Source organism: Sinocyclocheilus anshuiensis, unplaced genomic scaffold (assembly GCF_001515605.1).
Source record: "Sinocyclocheilus anshuiensis isolate Anshui unplaced genomic scaffold, SAMN03320099.WGS_v1.1 scaffold426, whole genome shotgun sequence".
NCBI classification, from domain to species: domain Eukaryota; kingdom Metazoa; phylum Chordata; class Actinopteri; order Cypriniformes; family Cyprinidae; genus Sinocyclocheilus; species Sinocyclocheilus anshuiensis.
In genome coordinates, this window is record NW_015542362.1 from 1335927 (window position 1) to 1358155 (window position 22229).

The 22229-nt window shown below is 36.5% G+C and overlaps 1 protein-coding gene across 3 annotated transcripts in view; it reads right to left on the reverse strand.

The window, feature by feature from the left end:
- LOC107691954 (diacylglycerol kinase delta-like) overlaps positions 1 to 22229 on the reverse strand; it is a 79178-nt gene that overhangs the window by 14829 nt on the left and 42120 nt on the right. Inside the window, exons 1-9 of one of the 3 annotated variants that reach the window (XM_016490817.1) lie at positions 12504 to 12748; positions 3909 to 4019; positions 3716 to 3796; positions 3409 to 3513; positions 2356 to 2488; positions 1958 to 2064; positions 1749 to 1874; positions 1425 to 1527; positions 91 to 250 (exon numbers count right to left, since the gene is read on the reverse strand). In XM_016490817.1, the coding sequence (XP_016346303.1) occupies positions 91 to 250; positions 1425 to 1527; positions 1749 to 1874; positions 1958 to 2064; positions 2356 to 2488; positions 3409 to 3513; positions 3716 to 3796; positions 3909 to 4019; positions 12504 to 12680 (1103 nt within the window). In that variant the 5' untranslated portion in view covers positions 12681 to 12748. Of the gene's footprint in view, positions 1 to 90; positions 251 to 1424; positions 1528 to 1748; positions 1875 to 1957; positions 2065 to 2355; positions 2489 to 3408; positions 3514 to 3715; positions 3812 to 3908; positions 4020 to 12503; positions 12749 to 22229 lie in introns of those variants that run through there. The other 2 variants (XM_016490818.1, XM_016490816.1) reach the window with 2 other exon arrangements.

The window sequence follows — 22229 nt, forward strand, 5'->3', positions numbered from 1 at the left end:
AGCTACTGTGACTGATTCCTGACTCTTTTATTGCTTTACAAAGCCTTTTAATTGCTATTGCAGTGTGTGATAAGCAGGCGTTAACCTCACCCCAGCTGTGGGCCGCCATTCATGAGGTCAAAGACCTGTGCCGGGTTTAGTAGCTGCTTAAACCTGCGCAGGAACTTCACGCCCTGGTTGTCACCACTCTTACTGTTCACCAGCACCAGCAGAGGACTCGAGCAGGATGGAATGGTGGCTTTCCAGAAGCCTGCAGGAGGCAAGGGATGATGAAGAGGGACAATGGAGGGATTGGAGAGGGAGGAGAGAGAGTGGCAATGAGAGAAGGAGAGGAGAGGAGAAGAACTTGGGAGGGATGTCACGTTTGGAAATGTAACCAGCTTTAAACACTGTCTCTTTAACAATGTCTCTGTTGTAAATGTAGAAGAAGATACTAACTTAAAAATTGAAAGTGCATTTTTATATGTATCATGGCAGTACAATGATACCATGACTGTCATAGTACTTTTGTAAGTTTTTTGTTTCTTTGTTTTCTGGTCATTGATTTCAGAAAAAATATCCAAAACGTAACCAGACTGAAGTCATCAGAAAACATTATGCTACAATTTGTTTATGTTTGTGGACTGAATCTAGGTGGGATCAGTCTCACTCTAGAGTGATTTTATTTATTTATTTATTTATTTTAGAAGAATATTCATTACAATAATTTAAAACAATTTAATACCTTTTAACATACAGTATGCCGTTATATATCTTATATGTTGGGTTACATTTTTGGCTTCATCTAACATAAAGAATAATTATTTTGTTCCTACGAAAGATCTTGATTAATGTAGACTTTTAAAATGTTGAATGTTGAAAACGTTGTATTTGTAAAATTGCAAAATATTACCATTTTAAAATAATTTTCTATTTTAATATATTCTAAAATGAAGACATTACTCCAGTCTTCAGTGTCACATGGTCCTTAAGAAATCATTCTAATATGCTGATTTGGTGCACAAGAAACATTTCTTCTTATTATCAAGTTGAAAACGGTGCTGATAAATATTTTGTAGAAAACATTCACTTCAGTAGATGCTCAGTAGAAATCGATGCATTTTTGTATATATAGAGTTCAAAACAACAGCATCAATTTGAAAAATATTTTTTGTAACAGTCTTTATTGTCACTTTTGACCTTATTTACCTCAAAATGTTGAATGCTAGTTAAATATTACATATTAAGTAATTAAATAACTAGAAAATATTATTTCAGAAAGTTTATATTTCTTCAGATATATAATGGTATATTTAACGGTCATAGTGACGATTATACTTCAAGTAAATAATGTCACTTGCAAGTCCACACACAAAAGCATATAACGATGTATACAGGCATTATGGAGACAACTGAGCTGATGCAGTTGCCAGGGCAACCCTTACCGTCAGAGTCGATGCTGTTAAGTGCAGTGGGCGGAATGATGGAGACCTTACACTGACCCAGAGGACAAACCTTTCCCAACTGCTCCTTACAGCTGTTATGCACCTACACACAGGCAGTGCATAGAGAGATACATCACTGCCTACTCATAACCCATCAGTGGAGACACACTGGTTACACAAGGTACACACCTGTATAAATATGATGTCATAGTCTTTCCAGTAAACTCTAGGTGTTTATGTGGTATCTAGTTGTTATGGCTACAAAGTGAATTGGGTGTGATGCTATATTGTGGGTTTTAAAAATTGGGCAGGAAGGTGACGTACGATAGCTTTGCACCAGAGACACCGCCAGTCCTGTAGTCGACGTACGCTACCGCAGTTTCGATCGCACACCACACACTTTGCGCTGACCGGCAGGTTCCCCTCCAACCACTGGTGTGGCATTGACACCTGTACACACAAACACACTGATTCAGGTACCGCACAGAATACCACTGAGACCACATGCATGTATAATTAAAAGATTCACTTACTCCATCCTCATCTTCTATGATGTCATTTCCTATAGATGCCAGAGTGGTCCACTTACAGTTATTTGTGGATCGTACGGCACAGCGCTTGTGGGCTTTGAACTTACACACTAACACACGCAGAGAAAAGATGACATTAAACAGATCGTCACTAGAAAGTGATAACAGGCTGAGGGCAATGGTCCTCTTCATGACTCATTGATTACGCTATAAACAAACAACGTCATTGTTGGTTCTACAAGCAGAATAAACAACGCATGAAAGGGTAAATGGCACAGAAAAGGGAAATCCAAACAAACTGATCATAAAAAATGACAGAGAAAAAAAAAACAAAAAGACAAAAATAATGGGAAACATGAAAAGCATAGACAACAATAAAAAAGCTGTGTGTTTATGTTTACCTTCACAGGAAAGACCATGAGAGGTGACCCCCGGCAGAGCCTCTCGACACACATTGCAGATAGTGGGCCTGGCATGAGAGCAGGCGTACCAGTTATGCATCCCAGAGAAGTGCTCCATGTTAAACTGACTGGCCTGTGATCAGTACAATCATATCAGCGTTATGGCACTATAAATACATAACCAATAAAATCTAGAGGAGTGATTCTCAACCAGGGGGCTGGAGCTCAATTTGGCATTTCAGCGAACTTCCAATGGGGCTTCAAGAGTTTTTATTTTGAATTAGTTGAAATGTGTATATTTTCTGTTTTCATTTTAATTTTACTTAAAAATGTAATAATTTTTTTTTGTTAAATATGTCTTTATAGTTTGTAATCATTTTAAAGTTTTAATTTAGTACATCCAAGTTAAACTAAATGAAAATTAGAAAATACAGTATGTTTATATAAATTTCAGTTAATGTTTAATTTTTCAAGTAACGAAAATGATTTTATTGTTTTAGTTTTAGTTTCCTATAATAGTCCCGCCTCAAGATGAATTAAAATAATTTACATTTGAATTTTCATTCATTGTAAATATGTGATGTAGACCTGGAAAAGTCATGTAAATTAATACAAATCTTAAAACACAGTGGGCTTTTATTTATTTTTTTGTTATCATTTAATGAACATAACATTATTGTAGTTCTATGTGTGGGGGGGACATTGGAGTCAAAAAGGTTGAGAACCTCACAAGCTACTGTTACAGACAAAGACTGGCTTGGGATCATTTAAGAGTTTTTAACGTTATTAAATTGTCTCTTAAGAAATGCATTAAAGATTTAAAAAATCAAATGGATTGACACGCTAACCCCTTCCATCAATATTTCACCAAAACACAATTACAATTATAGCAATTACTTCTGCTGCTTTTGTTTATTGATCACTTAACTAAGAAATCCATGGGAAGGAACATCAAACTGTATAATGTGCAGCCGTCACGGGCATCAATGCACATTAACTGAACCTTTCAAATGATTTTGGAGGGGTCAAAGGTGAAGGTTTTTCGACACTAACCTCATAAGTCTCCCATTTCTGCACAGACTTCAAAGCACTGATCCAGTCTTCCATCTCCTTCCTGCTCTCTGCACACAACATCAGCTTACGGAATGGAGTGATAACCTAGGAGAGAGAGCCAAAGACATACAGCAGGTGTGAGCTATTAAAGGATTGTAAATAATAAATGAATGAATGAATGAATGACAAGAAACTAATGAATGGGGCTGTCTCAAAATCCAGTGAGATCCCTACCTGCTGTAGATAGCATATTTCAAAAATCGCTCACTAGGTTTTGAGAAACCCATTGAGAAGAGGTTTTACTTACTGTGAAACTGTTGTTGATGTTCTTAGTGCTCGTCTCGGCCACACTGGCATCTGAGAGGTCGACCTCATCAAATATGAGAGACTGCAATACAGTAGCATGTTTTTGTCACCAAAAAAACACTGAAACAAGCACCTATACAGCACCACCTGAGGTTCAGTCTACTCCAGGGGAACACAGAGACCCCTGCTTTTACCTTTGAATCTTTGGCATAGTAGAGAGTCCTGCCTCGCAGTTTGAAATACCTCCTCTTCCATCTCTGAAAAGAGCTAGTCTGTTTGAGTAGAAGACCCTCCTTCACACTCTTCTACAAAACAAATGCAAAGAAAGAGAAAAGAGATGAAAAATTTGCATAAAAGACAGCTAATGCAAATACAACAACTTGATTTGTTTTTATAATAGTGTTCATGTGTCAGTGTGTGCAAACACGTTTCCCTACTGCCACATTTTTCATAATGAAACATTTTCATGCCATGCTAGAACTGGCTATTTTTAGAAGCTGCTTCACTGCCCGTTGGATTTACTGGTGTTTGTAAATTGCTTCTTTTGCACATGCATGAAATTCAGTCTTTTGCTTGTTATACTGAAGCATAATAAGAAATGAACACACACAAACCCCTGAGGCTTCAACTTGCATTAACAATCCTGTAGTTCAATCACAGTGGCTTATCACCAGGACCAGATGGAACTGGGGGAATTTTTCCACATTTTCTATGCTTTTTTCCACATTATTTATGCTGTTTTTGCTGGTTCTAAACATGATAAAATGTGCTCTTTTGGTAGCTGGAAGTATAATCAAATTAGTCAGAATATGTATTTAATGGGAAATATGTAGATCTTCATGAATGAAAGGTATTTGAACGACTGGTATATTAAAACTATCTATGAGTTTCTATCGGATTTACCATTGAGTTTCTTTGCATTGCTCTCGCTTTATTGTTCACAAAAAACAAACAATGGTTAACCGTAAAGGCATTACGGAAAGCTTATAGTAAAACCTGATCTGTCACCTAGCAACATCCCTGACTCAAGTGCTTATAACACTGAGAGAGGAACTGCCACATTTCCATAAAGTTCACCGTGGACCTTTAAAACATGGTCATGTCATCAATTCATCTCTAACTTTCATCATAAACCTTGATGCTTCAATCTGCTCTGAATGGCAGAGAAGCTATAAAAGTCTTTCAACAAGTAATCAAATACAGCTGTTCTTCGTGGCACAGTAAAATCAAATCACAACAGAGTCTGTCCTTGTCTAAACATGCAGGGGCATATTCTGTGCCCTCTCATGACGTGAGATGTGGATTTCATAAGCGGATCGTGACAGAACAACGCCAGTAGCTTGGTCAGCAGTGAGACAGGCTGATGGGACAGAAACAACAGCGTATCTGTCTCTCGCGGGTCTGTCACACTGAATACAAGGAGAGTGAGAGTGTTGTTGCTAAACATTAAGGAAAGCAACATGAGTAACCTAGCCAGGCAACCTGCCAAGAGTAATGACGTACATATGAAGGGAGTGAATTCATTAACAGAGTTGCATGGTCTGGTGAGAAATAAAGAGTGTGTATATGTTCTGTATGTCTCTGGCTATATTCAAAATAAAAGTCAAAGAGCCTGATTCTCATTTTTACACACTCCTTGAGAAAAATAAGTGTGCTTAATTGTACTGAAAATGCATTTATAGTGTACTTCGAATCTTAAAAGTGCATTAAAAAAAAATACATATATAATATTAATGAAAGAGAAGCCATAGATGTTTACTTAACACAGCTTTTCTTAACAAACATACTTTTAAAAGGTGTTGTTTGTAATAATGTCAAATTAAAAGTTTTACTTTCAAGTACAATTTAAACCATTTTAATAATCTTTTGTTGCGCTTTAAGAAAAAATACTTACAGTATTTTTGATGTGTTGACTAACATACTAAAGCCAACGCACTGTAAAGTATCTGATTTTAATTTGAACTGCAGTGTGTTATTCAAAATCACATTTAATAAATATATTTTAAATGCACTAAACTGCATCATCACCATTACAAATGTGTAATTACAAATGTATTTCAATACATGACATACAAACATAAAAATGGGAAGTTAATTGAAGGTTAGGTCACATGTGAGGGGGCGGGATGGGGGATAGAATCAGATTTGAGCCACTTTCAGCAGCAATGTCAGTGTAACCTCTGAATCACTTTTGCAGGTGATTATATTCTCCACATGCCTTTCAACAGGGGTCTCATTTTCTCCACCATGACTCCCAGCAGAGCTCATAAATGTATGTGTGTGGGGACAACAGAAGGTAGTTAAATCTGTCAAATGCTCCCTTTGAGGACATTTTCATTTTGAGGTAATTTTCAATTGGAAAAACCATTTACAAAAGAATTAAATAATGGTTTCTTGGAGTAGATTTAGGGATTGTTTTAGTTTGTAGTCATATTTAATAGTATTTATATAAAATAGTTATATAAAAATAACAGAAGTCTATTGTACGTATATCCTCATTTAGCAGGTTAACGTGAATGTGGGTGTGGGTCAGGTTTAGCTATTTTTCTTGAAAACATCTAAAATCAATTACATTATGGAAACAAGGTAATATATTTGTATTCCAGAAAATATAATTAGCTCAGAAAACAACAAAGTTCAATTAAAAGAAAAAAGAAAGAAAAAAGGTGTATATGTGTGTGTGTAATAAAATGAAACAAATAAGTGTGTGCAAGTTTAGGTGTGAGAGTCTAAACTTCTGGATATCTGCCAGTGAAGCTTCCCTCTACACCGAGACAAGCACCAGACCCAGACATCACTCACTTCATCCTTTCAGAACAGAGCTGGTTCCACATTCATAAAAGATGAGGACATCTTTGATCGGTCACAGTGTGCAAGCAAACACACACTCTCTCTCTCTCTCTCACACACACACACACACACACACACACACACACACACACACACACACACACTCAGACATAGTGATGTCAGCTGGTGACTCTAAGGACAGAAATCCTCACACAATGATTGCTATTTTTGTTTAATCTCCTCTTCCTCTTCCAATCCTCCCCTCTCTCTTTTTAGTTCCTCTCAAATCCTCAGCTTCTGTATTCACCCTGCTGTTCTCTTCCTCCTTTCTCTCTTCTTTCTTGCGTCATTCCGGCTCACCCTGTTCATTCCTTTCCCTGTTTTCTGTCATCCTCTCCTCCTTTCTCTGTTTTATCCTCCTCTTTAGTCCTCTCTCTCATCTGAAGGGCACAGTGCCTCTGCAATGCCCTACATAGAGCTGGAACTACAAATCCCATGATTCCTTTCAGCAAAGCTGATTAGATCCAAGTAGTTATAAAACCTAGAGAGAGCTACCCGTCAGCATTCCCATTTATGTCAATGGGAATTGCTCGGATAGTGTATGCAGCCCTGGAAGTACACAACCTGGATGCTGCCATTTTCATTGAATTTTTGAAGCTTTTTTGTTTTGTTTTTTGAGCCAGTCACTTGTACATGGCTACCTTTGAAAGAAAGATGTTTTTGGCCCCATAATGATGTCATTACACCATCGACCAGAAGGAAATAACAGGCACAGCTAACCAGCCAAACCTTGGCCTCCTGATTAGATCCACTAGTCTGTTGTTCCCATGCAAACGCATGGCTTTGAGGCGCTGTTGTGGTGTGAATACAAACAATTCAATCTTAGACGTACAGTCTAATTACATTCCCCAAGTTCTCTCTGCTCTGAAATTAACCTACCTTTTTGTAAAATATGGCTTTTGCTTATGAATTTCCCTGCAATCTTTGTAAATTCAAAGCCTTGAAATACTACTGAACGACTTAATTTTGTTTTTGAAAAACTATTGGGATAAATAAGTCATCTTCTGACCCTTGAATTGCTGTTACAGTGGATCTGAGTGGCTTTTTAAGTCAAAGCAGTGCAGCTATCAGGACAATCTTGTGTCATTATCCTCATAATATGACTCAATAACTCATCTCCAACCCAGCTCAGAAACTAGGCTATGCAATTTATAATAGTGAAAGAGAGAGAGACAGAAAGATGATTCCACTAAATATGCAAGGGAACAATGGGGAAAATGAAAAAGAAAGCATAGCATGATCTTCAAAATATTGAATCCCCAAGCAATAAAAGCGTCATTAACAAATTATACGACTCCAAGATCTATCGCTTGTCCATTCAGAAAATATAATCATAGATAAACAAATCAAATGCAACAAATCTTAATTAAGTGTCCATTTAGAAGAAATCAACCAGAGCGAGTGAGACATATGACCCGCTGCCAAATGCTTAACATATGTTACAGTACAAACTTAACATGTTCCTATTGACCTTAATGGAAAAACATAACATTGCTTGTATATCTTACAGTGGCTGAACACAATCAGAGCAATAGCCCAATTTCAGCCAATCACCCATATCTATCAGTTGCCATGGAAACGCCAATGAGCTGTCAGCAAACACAGCTGTCATTCAAACAAGCAGTGTTCCAAAGGCGTGGCCAAACACTGTGCGGCACTAACAGCATGCATGGCCATAAGCTACACTATCCAGAAGCACAGGTCAACACTGTTGCTACATTTTTCTATAAAAATGAATGAAGACACTATCTTTGTTCAGCAAAGCCTGGTTAAGCACAGATATTAATCATCAAAACAACAGACTGGTTTTTCCCTTAAGAAATCCCTTGTTGATGCAGATATAAAACATCCATTTACCTCCTTCTAGACATTTCATAAAAAATTACACACAAACAGAACTGAGCTCTCTGAAGCTTTGTTCAGACAGGCAGGACAAATCTGATGTTTTGGCCATATCTGACTCATCTGTCTGTAGCGAAGAATCAAACAAAATCTGATTTTTACAAACAGTAAAACATCTAATTCATAGCCATATCTAGTTAGAAATCTGATTGAAATATATTTTTATAATATGTCTCTGAAAGGTCAGATCATATTTCAAGTAATATTTGTTTTGTGAATGGCATAAAATTTGTTTTTCCTCTCCACACAAAGCTTTTGTGACCTTTTTGTAATATCATACAAACTGCTCAATATTGTCTAGAGCTGTGTTCAAATACACTCATTCACTCAACTTTTCTCATATAGAATCTTATGCATGAAAGTATAAATACAGTAATGCCTGTCAATTATGTTCTCTCATGTGCCGTGTGAGTAGAGGCACAATTTCTGTTTTTCCTTTCTCCCTAACAGCAGCTCTCAGTTGTCATGTAAGAAAATCACAACTATAGCAACTGATGCAGATATACCGGATATTGACTACACAGTCTGAACAAACGGATCAGATTGCATCACTTATTGTACAAAATGACACTTCTAAAGATCAGATGGGATTAATGTGCAGTGTCAACAGTATGTATGAGACAGTCTGGGTTAGATGGCACAGTCTGGTTAAAGTTGAGTTAGAGCCAGACCAATTACCCAAAGCGCCCACAGAGACTACGAGTCCCTTTCACAGCTAGTAATTAACCTAATGAACTGATTACAGCCCCTGCAGTACAGCCTATGAGTGTGTGTGTGTGTGTGTGTACAGCTAATTACAGACTAAATCACACAGCCTGAGAATTTATTACCTCTGTGGTGTCACCCTGAAGAAGCCAAGACTCATTCTGTAACGGTGTCAAATCCTACACATGCAATGTGCTAATGAGAACTGCTGCACACATACTGTGCAAATCACACACCATTTAGCATCTTAGTTTTATTGAATGATTAATAAACACATCATGTGACACACTAAATCGCTATAATGAATGCGAATATGTTACGAAGGGCTGTATTGTAACCATGGATATGGATAGCCCTCATATTCATTGATATGGGCTTTACAATGGGCAATTCAAAACCTTTATATTTGGTCTCATCCGAATTTCGAATATGGTTAAAATAGGAATAGTTCACACATAAATGAAAATTTGCTGAAAATGTACTCATCCTCAGGCCATCCAAGATGTAGATGGGTGTGTTTCTTTATCAGAAGGATAGCATAACATTAGAGCCCACCGATATGGATTTTTGGGGGCCGATACGATACCGATATTAGGGAGTAAAAAAAAGGCAGATACCGATATATCGGCCGATATTCTTTGTGTATATTATAGTACAGTACCAGTCAAAAGTTTGGACACTTTCCCATTCGTGTGTCCAAACATTTGACTGGTACTATATATAGAATACAGTATAGGCATAAACAGAATATATATACATAAACACATTTTTTGCAATGATCACTCAAATGTGGTGATCACTTATAATGGTGACAGAGATATGTAAGGGGATATATCGGCGACAGGCTCATATCGGCCTATAATATCGGCAAAACTATATATCGGTCGGGCTCTACATAACATCACTTGTTCCGTAATGGATGGGTGCCGCCAGAATGAGAATCCAAACAGTTGATAAAAACATCACAATAATCCACAACTAATCCACACAACTCCAGTCCATCACTTAGCATCTTGTGAAGTAAAAACTGTGTGTTTGTAAGAAACAAATCTTTTCTGATGAAGAAAAAACTCATCTACATCTTGAATGGCCTGAGGGTGAGTAAAGTTTTCATTTTTGAGTGAACTGTTACTTTAATTCAAACTTTAGTTGAACTAAAAAGCCGTACTTAAAACCAGGGCAACATCACAGGCTGAGAAAAAGAGAAAAAACACTTTCAAGTCCTAAACGGGTGGAAGCTAGCCGCCAGAGACTGATGAACATTAAAGACAGAGGGTTCTTTGAACGGCAAAATGGTCAAGTGATAGATATACTCCCCATGCACCCCAGAGAGCATCTAATGCTGCATCCATGTTAGTCTACTGTTTTAGATATTAGTGTTTATGCTAAAATGAATGCATTTTGAGCTGCAACCACAGGGTGTGTTGCAGACCTCAAGAGGAAGTGGTGTTTGAGTGATATGTGCATGTAGACACACATGTGGTCCAATCTACAGACCGCCAGGACACATAAGAACACTCAGCGGTCGATGGTATGATGGGTTTTTGGCCGGCGACTGGATCAGCGGAGATGAGAGAGCTGATAAATGCTAATTCTACATAACACATGGCCACAGAACATCAGTGTGCATGCTGATCCCTCCATCAACAGGCTTTCAAAGATGTCTCCTCATTATCTTGTGACAAAAAAAATGGAAATCGAGTAGTCAGGAGGCAGATATGTTCCTTTTTACAGAGAAATGCTAATTTATAGGTCTAATAAAAGTGTAATTTTACTATTATTTATATACTCAGTTTTTATAAACATTTTGAATTAACTTTCATTTTTTCATTTTTCATTTTAATTTGATTTTAAGTTGCAATAATTTTGTTACAAGCTGTTTCTACGTAGCCTTAATTACATTTTGTATCAGTTTTAGTTTGACTAATTTTAATCAGCTTGCTCATGCATCATTAAGACATCAGGCTCTCTAAGATTTCATTTAAGAGTCAATTTAGAAGCTTCTTCTAAAATTAGTGGCAATAACATGCCAAAAAAAGAAACAAAAAATATCTTAATTAGTGACATACAGTAGGAGGACAGAGCTAAAATGATTGTGGTTAGCATAGCTCACATAATCTAGTGTTGGAAATGTTTGACAAATGTTTTGGCATCTTGGCAAATCAGAGCACAGTTTGACATTACTGAGATCTCTTCCATAGAGGATATGGATATAAGATTATCAAGGTCTTTAGCACACTTAAATTGGGATTAGTCTGTCAAACAAATGTTTCAGTTACCGTTATTAACCTAGGTCTCAGTGATTTCATGTACATTATGTATATAATTAAGGAAGGAATTAATTAATGTTAAGATCATACTCTGTGCTGTGCAGTCAGGTATGACCCCGTCTGTGACTGGATATTCCTTATGGATTCATTTTCTTTTTACATTTGAACGGGACGTGAACAGCAAGCGGTTATTTCACTAAGAAAGTTCGTAAAAAGATAAAGAATGTGTTCTGTATTCAACAGAGGTCAAAATAAATGTGAAGCACTGCAAACAAATTACATACTGCAATCACAGACATTCCTGTCTGGGCTGTTATTTTTCCTGAGGTTGTGTGAAAAAGCACAGACATGTTTGAATTTACCTGACGAGCTCCAGTTGAAAAGGGCTTTTGTCTGAGGATAATAAATCTGAGAAGCAGAAGCCCTCCATTTAATCTCATGTCTGTATAGGAGAAACATTGAGATATTAAAAAGATCTTATTTGAATACAAACCTGGCATACTGATGGTTCTGTGACAAAGTCGCTTTGGACAAAAAGCATCTCTTAAATGCATAACTGTAAATGTAAAGTGGTGATTTTCCCATGCAATCATTGCTATACATATACATAAATTTGATAATAACAGTGTCTGTGTGTCTTTAACTGTCCAGACCATCCAGTTCTGTTATTTATTACAGGCTTTGCATTAATGCCTCGGTAATCAGATCAGCACAAACGAGCATGTCCTGCTAACCCAGATAACCTTATGACGTGCACACACACACATACACACACACACACACACACACACACACACACACACACACACACACACACCCTGCATCATCTCTCATATACAGTAAATCTAAGCCAATACACATATGCACAAAGCCAATCATGAATCATCTGCTGACAGGAAGAGATCACCAAACGGATGCGACCGGGATGAGACATTCTGCCTCACAAGCAAAAAAAAAAGAGATTATCACTAATATACCATCACACAAACACAGTCTGCAGTGCTCATTCTAGTGGAAACTACACAAAGTCAAGTGGAATTAAATGGAATAGCCTATCCAAACCTGTGAGAAGACACTATTGCTGACTGTCTGTCCTTCTGTTGTTCTTACTGAACTGCTAGAGGTGGTGTCCAAAAAGTCTTCTTCTCTTAAGTGGCTGGCATCTCCCTTCCCACCTCCATCACAGCCGAATAAGAGCGGGGCAAAGCAACACACACTGCCTGGACACAGCCTGGGCATGATGGGTCCCTTCAGCCATCGATATGTACACACACACTTACAGACACACAGGAACACGCTGACTTCCTTCTGGCTGCACCTGAAAGACACACCTTCTTTTTAAAAAGAACTTCCTCTTACAGGTGAAGTAATAAGACCGCCCATCCTATTACACGCGGACCTACCGTCTGAGAATTAAAACACAAAGAGGCGTGTGAAGGTCTATATTTAGAACTAGATAAACTTGTTTGGTAAGCATCACTATTCACAGAACCACAAAAAATCCCAAGCAGCTATAGGCCAAGACAGATGTTCCTATTGGATCAGGACAGAAAAAAGACAATGAGGCCTTTGCAAACATGAATGTTCAACTGTGATAATGAACCATCCTGTGGGAACCAAAAATCCACAAATAAAACAGCTTCTCCTAAAAAGCAATGAGATTAATTGGAGAATGGAGAGTGAGAGGAGACTGTTGCAAGATGTCTTTTGATTGTCTGATTTTTTTTTTCAGATAATAATAATAATAATCACACATTTCTTTGAAAGTTTTAGAAGAGATGTCTCAAATTGTGCTCAAATTTGCAAAGATACGTTATGCTATACATTCATTTTTATAAATCTACACTGAAAAAACTGTAAATACAATTAACACTTAGCTAATTGCTAAATAAATTGCTAATACATTTCACAAACAATTATAAAGAAACACACAGCAAGTAACACAAATTTTTAAGTGAAAAAAATAAATAAAATAAAATAGTATTTTCTTGTAAAATGCACTCCAATAATCTTTCTTTTTATTTATTTTATTTTATAACTTGATTTTTTTTACAGTGTATATTTTTAGTATCTTATTTCTCCTAAGGCAGGAGTTTTCAAACATTTGAAAGTTGAAATATGAGGATCTCTTTGAGAGAACTCAATCCTATAGTATATTTATGCATCTATATTTACGTGTAGAAAAACCCATTTATACATAAAATTAAAAATAAAAACAGTATAAACATGTATCTGTTATCATCTGGAAAATAATTACATTCTATGCTATATATATATTTTGGATTAGAAACTATGAAATTAATCACAAATTATTTAATTTGCACTGTCAGGAATAAAATAATTAGTGATTAATCTCATGATTATATTATTATTATTGTCACTTAACAGTTTTCTGCAGATCCCAGTTTGAAAACCCCTGCCCTACATTAGAGAAACAGCTAAGACAAAGTTGATCCTTTTTTCAATTCCAAGAAATGTTTTGAGCTATGAAAGAGCAGCCGGTGAGTAATAAATATTTCCTATTTGTCTTCTGAAGCACACAAGTCTGTTCCAAAACAAACCTACATATGGAACATTCAGAAATATCTAGTAAACATCTTGACTGTGGAACATACCTAGAAGTGTCTGTTACAGAAACAGGTAGAATGTGGAAGAGATGAGCAAGATGCATCTGGTGAGAGGTGGAAAAAGATGGAAATACAGACCAAAATACACAGTGTAGCATGAAGGGTGGGCTCTGATCTGAGTGCTGGAGAAGCAGACACTGTAATGAGCAAAACTATAATTGACAGCAAACACAGAGTGTTTCTCTGTCATGTCTATGTGCAAACCTCCACCCAGACTCCTCTTCACATATTACTGTCGCTGTAAACCTCCCAGTCTCAATGTTTTACAGCCTGGTAATGAGATAAAACATCTCCGTACTACAGCGCAAGGCTGACTGAAGGAAGATATCATTCCTTATGGCTCTGTTTATGAGAATAGAATGAATGAGCGCATTTGTGGGTTGCAGTTCATTGTGAGGACACTAGGGGGCGGTAGTTGCTGTTGCTGTCTCTGATACACTGATGCTGATCACACACACACACACACACATTACTATACCACAAACACAACATTCACACTGGCGCAATTTCACATGTGAAACACGCATTTACACAACTGACGTTACATGGCGGCCCATGATATTATGATGGCATGCTGGGTTGTCATAGAAACTACACTGGCCTGGGAGACGGGCTATCTAAAGGGCAACCAGGCCACACACACATCCACACTGTAAATCAACACAAATTCCCACATCAACATGCTGGGTTGAAGGCGACCTGCTGCTGGAGAGGAAATGAAATGCTTTGTCACTTCCTGCGAGAGAGCGAAGCGAACGCAGGGGGATTGGCAGAGTCACACAACATATGGGGCTGAGCCAGCTAATCTGCGTATGGAGAGAGAGCCCAGTGCCAACATTAAACCTAATGAACCCAGGCGTCAGATTTAGTGTCTGCATCAGAATCAACACGATTCCCTCGGTGGATGTAGAGCGGAAATTCTCATCCGTATTTAGACTGATTAAACATGACTGGATCCAAATCTTCCTGCGCTATTATGATGAACATTAGAAGAGGAAGTTGAAATGACACTTTGGGAAATTTGATGAACATATGAACATGCACAAACACGCCGCTGCTGCGGGAGATCGCTCTAATCTCATTGCAGAATTACTGACGACCGCTTCCAGCATATGCCACAAATCTGAGACTGATTCACATAATCCCTTGAGTGAGAGACAGAGTGAGAGAGAGAGAGAGAGAGAGAGAGAGAGAGACTGAGGTTCTTTGCTGCCTTCTTTTCTTTCATTACAATCTAAGCTGGAAATGAAGGTAAAATTGAGGAAGAGAGTCTTATGATAAGAGTGTGAATCAAAACATTTTCATACAGGATCAGCAATTTAAATTTCAAAGTAATGTATTGGTGTGATTATTTTACATACAGTATTGTCAAAAAATCAGCGTCACACACGAACACAAACACGAACACACACACACACACAAACACGAACACACACAACACAACACACCATCCTGCACCACCTGCTTGATCTGAAACACACACAAACACACACAGACAGACACACACACACACACACACACACACACACACACACACACACACACACACACACACACACACACACACAGAGTCAGAGAACAAATAAGAATTAATAGAATTAAATTGAATTGTAAATTGGCAGTTACACTAACATAATGTAATATGTAAAAAATTAAATGAAAAATATTCAACAAGACTAATTATTTACATAATAAGACTAATTATTAACATGATAAATAATCACAATACTTTGATAAGGCTGTTAAAAATAAAACAAATAATATAAAAAATAAAAGGTGGCAGTAATTATAATATACAATATTATGTCAATAAAATAAAATCAAATAATAAAATGAAATAACAAAAACATTAATGAAGAAAAGAAATAATCCCAGATTAACATTCAATAGTATGGTAATACTATGATAAAAAATTTATTTAAAAAACTATAAAAAAAATAAAAATAAGGTACCAGTAATTATAAAATATTACGTAAACAAAATAAAAGAAAATATTATGTAAACAAAATAAAATAAGATAAAGATATTCATGCAAATAAGGAATAATCCCAGATTGACAATCAATATTTTGGTATTATGATGATAAAAATAATGAACAAAATGATATGTTCATCTCCTTGACAGCCAACACTGACAACACTGACAGAAAGAGAATTGTCCCTGTATATAATTAAATATAAGCAAAATAGTTTATTTAAAAAATAGGTAAAATATAAATAAAATAAAATACATTCATGAAAATAAGGAATAATCCCAGGTCAACAATCAATACTAATACTATGAAAAAATTTAAATAAAATATAAAATTGAAATAAGGTGGAAGTAACGTGTAAATAAAATACAAATTCAACAAGACATTAATGAACATAAGGAATGTCCCAGATTAACAATCATGAATAAAAACATCAGAAAGGCTAAAAAGAAAGAGAAGAGATTATGACTAGAGAAACAGTGTGCATCACACATACTCAGTGTGGATGGAGGCTAAGGGAGAGGAAGAATAAGGACTGAGAAGTCCCACAGAGGTGACAACACCTATGGAGTGAACACCTGCTGCTCGTGTCATGAGCGCTGGACTGAAAAATGGTTTTGTGACTGAAGTCCTGTCACTGCTGCTCCCTTATGAAACACACACTAATGCTGGGCTCAGTCACAACATCCTCCTCAACCCTGAGTGCTCTGCCGCTTGTGCCATCTCCACAGGAACAATCCCCAGCCATTTCTAGGGATGAGTGGCGTTCCGCTAAAGAGCCTATTGTCCCTTCACACACTCCTCCACACACAAGCTCCTGACCACCTCATCACACATACGAGTGGAATATGTCTGCCGCACAACATACGCGCATGAAGCACAAATGAAGACGTAAAAAAAAATGTACCATGGAAATGTCAAGTCTTTCAATTTGATTTGAATCGATACAATTAACCGAAGAGTTCTAATATACCTGAAGAGAGTTTTCCATTAGCATTACCATTTATCTAAAAGCTGTTGCCTCTTTATTTCATGGGCACTAAGTTCCAAAACCAGTTTTTGAGACAATTACCTGAGCCGTAAGTGCGATGTGACTGATCACTCTATATTAAACTCTTTGTAGGGAAAACACACACAAGTATAATTGTTTGCAGCTTATATTTTTGTTTAAATCTAATTTTGTTGAAAAAGAAGTAAGAATGCTTTGGAGTGGCCATTAATCAGAGAAACACTTCCCTGACTAAGGTTAACTGCTTAAAGGGATAGTTCACCCAAAAATCTGAATTCTGTCATTAATTACACACCCTCATGTTGTTCCAAATCAGCAAGACCTTTATTCATCTTCTGAACACAAATTAAGATATTTTTGATGAAATCCGAGAGCTTTCTGACCCTGCATAGACAAGCAACGCAAGTGACACGTTCAAGGCCCAGAAAGGTAGTAAGGACATGACATGGAAGACTGACATGGAAGAGTTGTTGTTGATTAAAGTTATTTTTGTTTTCTTTGCACACAAATAGTATTCTCGTAGCTTCATAAAATTACGGTTGAACCACTGATGTCACATGGACTATTTTAATGATGTCCTTAATACCTTTCTGACAGAATTTTCATTTTTGGGTGAACTATCCCTTTAAAGTCCTGACGCAAAGGAAGTTGTGACAGATCTTTTCTTCTGTATTGTTACATACATCCGAGTAAAACAGACTAACAAAAAAGAAAAATAATTAGCATGGGGACTTTAAAAAAAAAAGTAACAAATTGTGAAAAAAATAATTATACATGTACATAAATGAATAATTCAGAATAAGATCTATAATATGAATTTACAATGACTTAAAGATTTGAGAGATGTGTCAAGATGGTGCACTCATATTACTATGAATGGGAAAAAGTGCAACAAGCAATATGGCAGAATAAGTCCCGCCTTCTAAATAAAAGCCAACTGACCCTTCATAAAAACCCGCCTTCCTTAGTTACTGTTGCTATGACCGACAAGCCATGCTACTCTCACACTACACACCATGTTCTCACACAGAAAACAATACATCACGGATCAAAGAGGAAACTGACAACACACCGACAGACAAGACAGAGCAGGTTACTTCTGGTATGAAACAAGGTCTCAGCTTTCAAATTTGGTCACTTTTTAAGAAATTCAAATAAACACCATTTTGTGTCCCTTTAATGTGTCGTGACTGATCACTGTATTGCCTCAGTTCAAGCAGCAAGTGAACCGATCGTCTTTTCATATTTATTTAAAGCACGAAATAAACATGAATGAACATAAGAACGTATTTTATTTCAGCCGCAGAAAGACATCAATAGACACCATTTTTCAGGTTTAAGTCCACCGAAGTTAATCTATGCTCTCCTGTCTGATTTGTTTGTCGGACAAAATGGCGGATTCGGCGTTATGATTGGTCAGATCGCCTGTCAATCAAGCTCCTTGCGATGGGACAATTGCCAATTGGTAAAATCATTGTGTCCCTGCAAATATGGCCACCAAGTGAAAAGTGTCCTTGAAAGAGATTTTGAATTAAGCAAGCCAAAAAATTACCTCCTGTACTCTGTTGAATCCGGTTTCTTTTTTTTGTTTTGTTATTGTCCATACATAAATGAACATTCAGAAATCTTGTAATGTAGAATATAACATAACAGAATAGAAAGCTGATAATACAATGTCAGCCTAGAAAATAAGGACTACAGTATTGCTTGTGGTCATATATCCCTGTAACAGTCCCACTGAGTTACAGAGTACTCAAATTTAAAATTTGTAGATTTAGTTGATTTATGTACATCACAGATAATGTTCAAGGTTTATAATAATCTACTTCCAATTTGTATCCAGAGGCTGTTCAAAATAAGAGAAAGTCAGTATAATCTAAGAGGATTGTATATGTTTAAAAAAGTAAGGGCAAGAACTAATGTAAAAAGTAGGTGTTTATCTGTCAAAGGGGTAAATCTATGGAATACTTGTGATAAGGAATTAAAATTATGTAATTCACTCTGCAAATTCAAGAAAATGTATAAAAATAAGGTGAGTTAGCTCTTAAAGCGACAGTACTAAACATGCTGCCGACTGTCATTAAAGGGATAGTTCACCCAATTTATTTAATTCAAATGTAATTTCTGTCATTAATTGTTAATAGGGAAAAAAACTGGGGACCAGCAACTGTTTGGTTATTCACATTCTTCAACATAACATTTATGTTCAGCAGAAGAAAGAAACTCAACTCAGGTTAAAAACAACTTGAGAGTGAATAAATAAAACACTATGACAGAATTGACAGACAGATGACGGAATTTTAATTTTTGGGTGAACTATCCACCTTAATCGTAATAAAAACAACAAATATAATATAATATGTATAATTTATGCAGTGAAGTGAATTTAGTGTTTTATTTTTATATTTTTTGATTGAATACTGCTAAATACACTCTACTGGAGAAAAAAAGCACTGTTTGATTTATTTGTATGTTATGTGTATGTGTAATGTGTATCTTTTGTTCTTATTTTTCAATAACAATGATAAATTAATGACAATGTCTTCTGCTTAATATGGGCAGTTTACGTGATGATTAATAATGCTCCTGTAGTTCCAACAGTACAGCAGTTGACTTTTTAAGACAAAATTGTTACATTATTGTAAACATTAAAATGAAAGGATATTGATTGAGTGATGCAACTGAATTGTTTTTGCCATGAATGTAGAAAATAGAATTGATGCTGACATGGCGTTAAATCATGAAAACTCTCAGTGAATTCATAAACCCATAAACATGAATGTAATGTTACAATATTGAAGTAATAGCTGGAATGTGTATTTTTTGTTATGTTGTTTTGAATTATGTATGTACATTTGGGGTAATGTTTATGTAACATGTTTATCTTGTATTTTTTAGTGAAAAGTGTCGCTCATCAGTTAACTGTGTAAAAAGGGTAGGCATAATAACCAAGGCTTCAGCCTACACCTTTTTCGGTAATTATGTTTATTTATTTATTTTGTGAAAAGTTGTCTGTGAGGACCGAAACAAAAATGATTGATTGATTGATTGATTGACTGTGTGTGTATATGTTGTTGGCAGGGTTGCCAGATCCACAGTCACAAATTGTCGTTGAAAGCTAAACTATAAAACACAACAAGCTTAATCAAGTCTTAATAAATCCCTACACCACAAACACATAAACACACTGAACACAGTGAGCCCAGTGGGAAAAATAGATTACAAACCACATACAGCTGTTGTGTATGTTAGTGCACAGAGAAAGAGAGAACTGTTGCAGACTAACATTCCACTTAACATTTCCAGTGAGAGACACACACACCTGACCCAGCACCTGTTCTGTGTGTGCAGGTCGCAGCTGTACACCTGTGTCATCTCCTCTCCTGACTGTGTTCATAAGTTAATTTTATTATATTTCAGCGTGTGAGTGTGCTCTGTGTGTGTGCGTCTCGTCAGCAGTTCTTCTCCTTACTAGCAGCGTTAGACTTCCTCAGGCAGTGAAATATTTTCTGCTGAATTAATCAATCACAGAGCATGATCTCTATGCAGATGAATCTCGCAAGATAAATGAATAGAACAGAAAGTTTCCAAACATTCAAATAACATCCTCTTAACGTCAGTTCACATTATGAGTAAGGTTTATAACGACTGAGGCTGTACTGTAGGCATCACTTGATTACACACACACACACACACACACACACACACGTTTTCCACCATAATGGTGAGTCAGTGCTTGGCTGGGGATCTGAGGACCTGTCTCAGATCTGGTCTGCATCTTCACTGACTTTAGTTTTGAAAACATACAATATATTAAGATCCAAAATAATTTAATTGAGCATCTTTACACAGCTCAAAGAGCTTGCTATAGACAACAATTACACTTGAGGTGACCGTCTTTGCTTCCTACTGATGTGGATTACTAGATACTAATTACTGTATCTAGCTAACAGGTTGGTCATATTTTTAAAGGGGTCGTGAAATGCCTTTTTCATTATTTTGTATTTTTCTCTGACGTCCCGCTTATAATGTTATTAAGATTTTTACATAAAAAAAAAAACCATAATTCAGAAGTAATAGGCTATTTTCTGTCCTGTTTTAACCCCCCTCACCAGAACGCTCCGTTTGAATAGGCGTGGCGGATTGTAGACTGGGAAGCAGACGCCCACTGGTTTGATTGGCTAACAGTTGTGTAAGTTTGACAGCCTGCATCCTTCCCAGATGGACGCATAAGTACTCAGTACATATCAAACAATCTGTAATAACAGACAAAGCAATAGCGACCACATAATAAAAACAGTTACTCACACTTGTGTGTTGCGACATTACTATCGGATCCAATATATTCGGCACAGCATTGACTTTTAGTTTAAATCTTTCTGAAAATTCTGCATCGAATTGTGCCTTGTTTGTAAACAAATCCATGGTAAAATGAAGTGAGCAAAGGACCAAGTTCTTGCTGACGCAGTCTGGATCTTCATTAAAAATAAAGTTAATCTACTCTACTAAAGAAAAACAACTCGTCATTCTCTTTTCCCCTCGGCTCTTCTGGCTTTTTTTCCCTCAGATTTGACAAACTCACTATTTTTGAGTTAAGTCGAGTTATAAAGTCCGAATTAGGAGATATAAACTTGCATTTGTGAGAAAAAAAGTCAGAATTGTGAGATAAAGTAAATAAATGTTATGTAAAAATGTTAATAGTAAGGTTTAAATAATATTTCTAATAGTAAGGTTTAAATAATATTTCATGCTGTAACTGTAGGGCTAATGCAATACGTCCCCTATGAACAGCATATGTGAATATTATGTAGACCTATTGTTTAAATCGAATTTATGCTTTAAAAGTAGAGTAATCATAGCAGTTTTCTTCCATAGTATGTCCATTTAAACGTCTGCGTTTAGCTTCAAATGACGACAGTATTCTATAAAAATTATTTGCATTCCGATCTTGACATCAAAAGGCACAAAAATATATTTTTTCTTTTATTCCATGGATTTTACCCATTTACCTCCACTTGTTCCCAGTGTTTTTCTGCAACCACTATGCGCGCGCAGCTGCAAGTGACGTAACTGTGACGTCTACTCTAAATTGGTCTAATGCGACTTTTATTACACAATTCTGAGTTAATATCTCACAATTCAGGCTTTGTTTCTAGCAATTGTGAGACAGCCAGAATTAT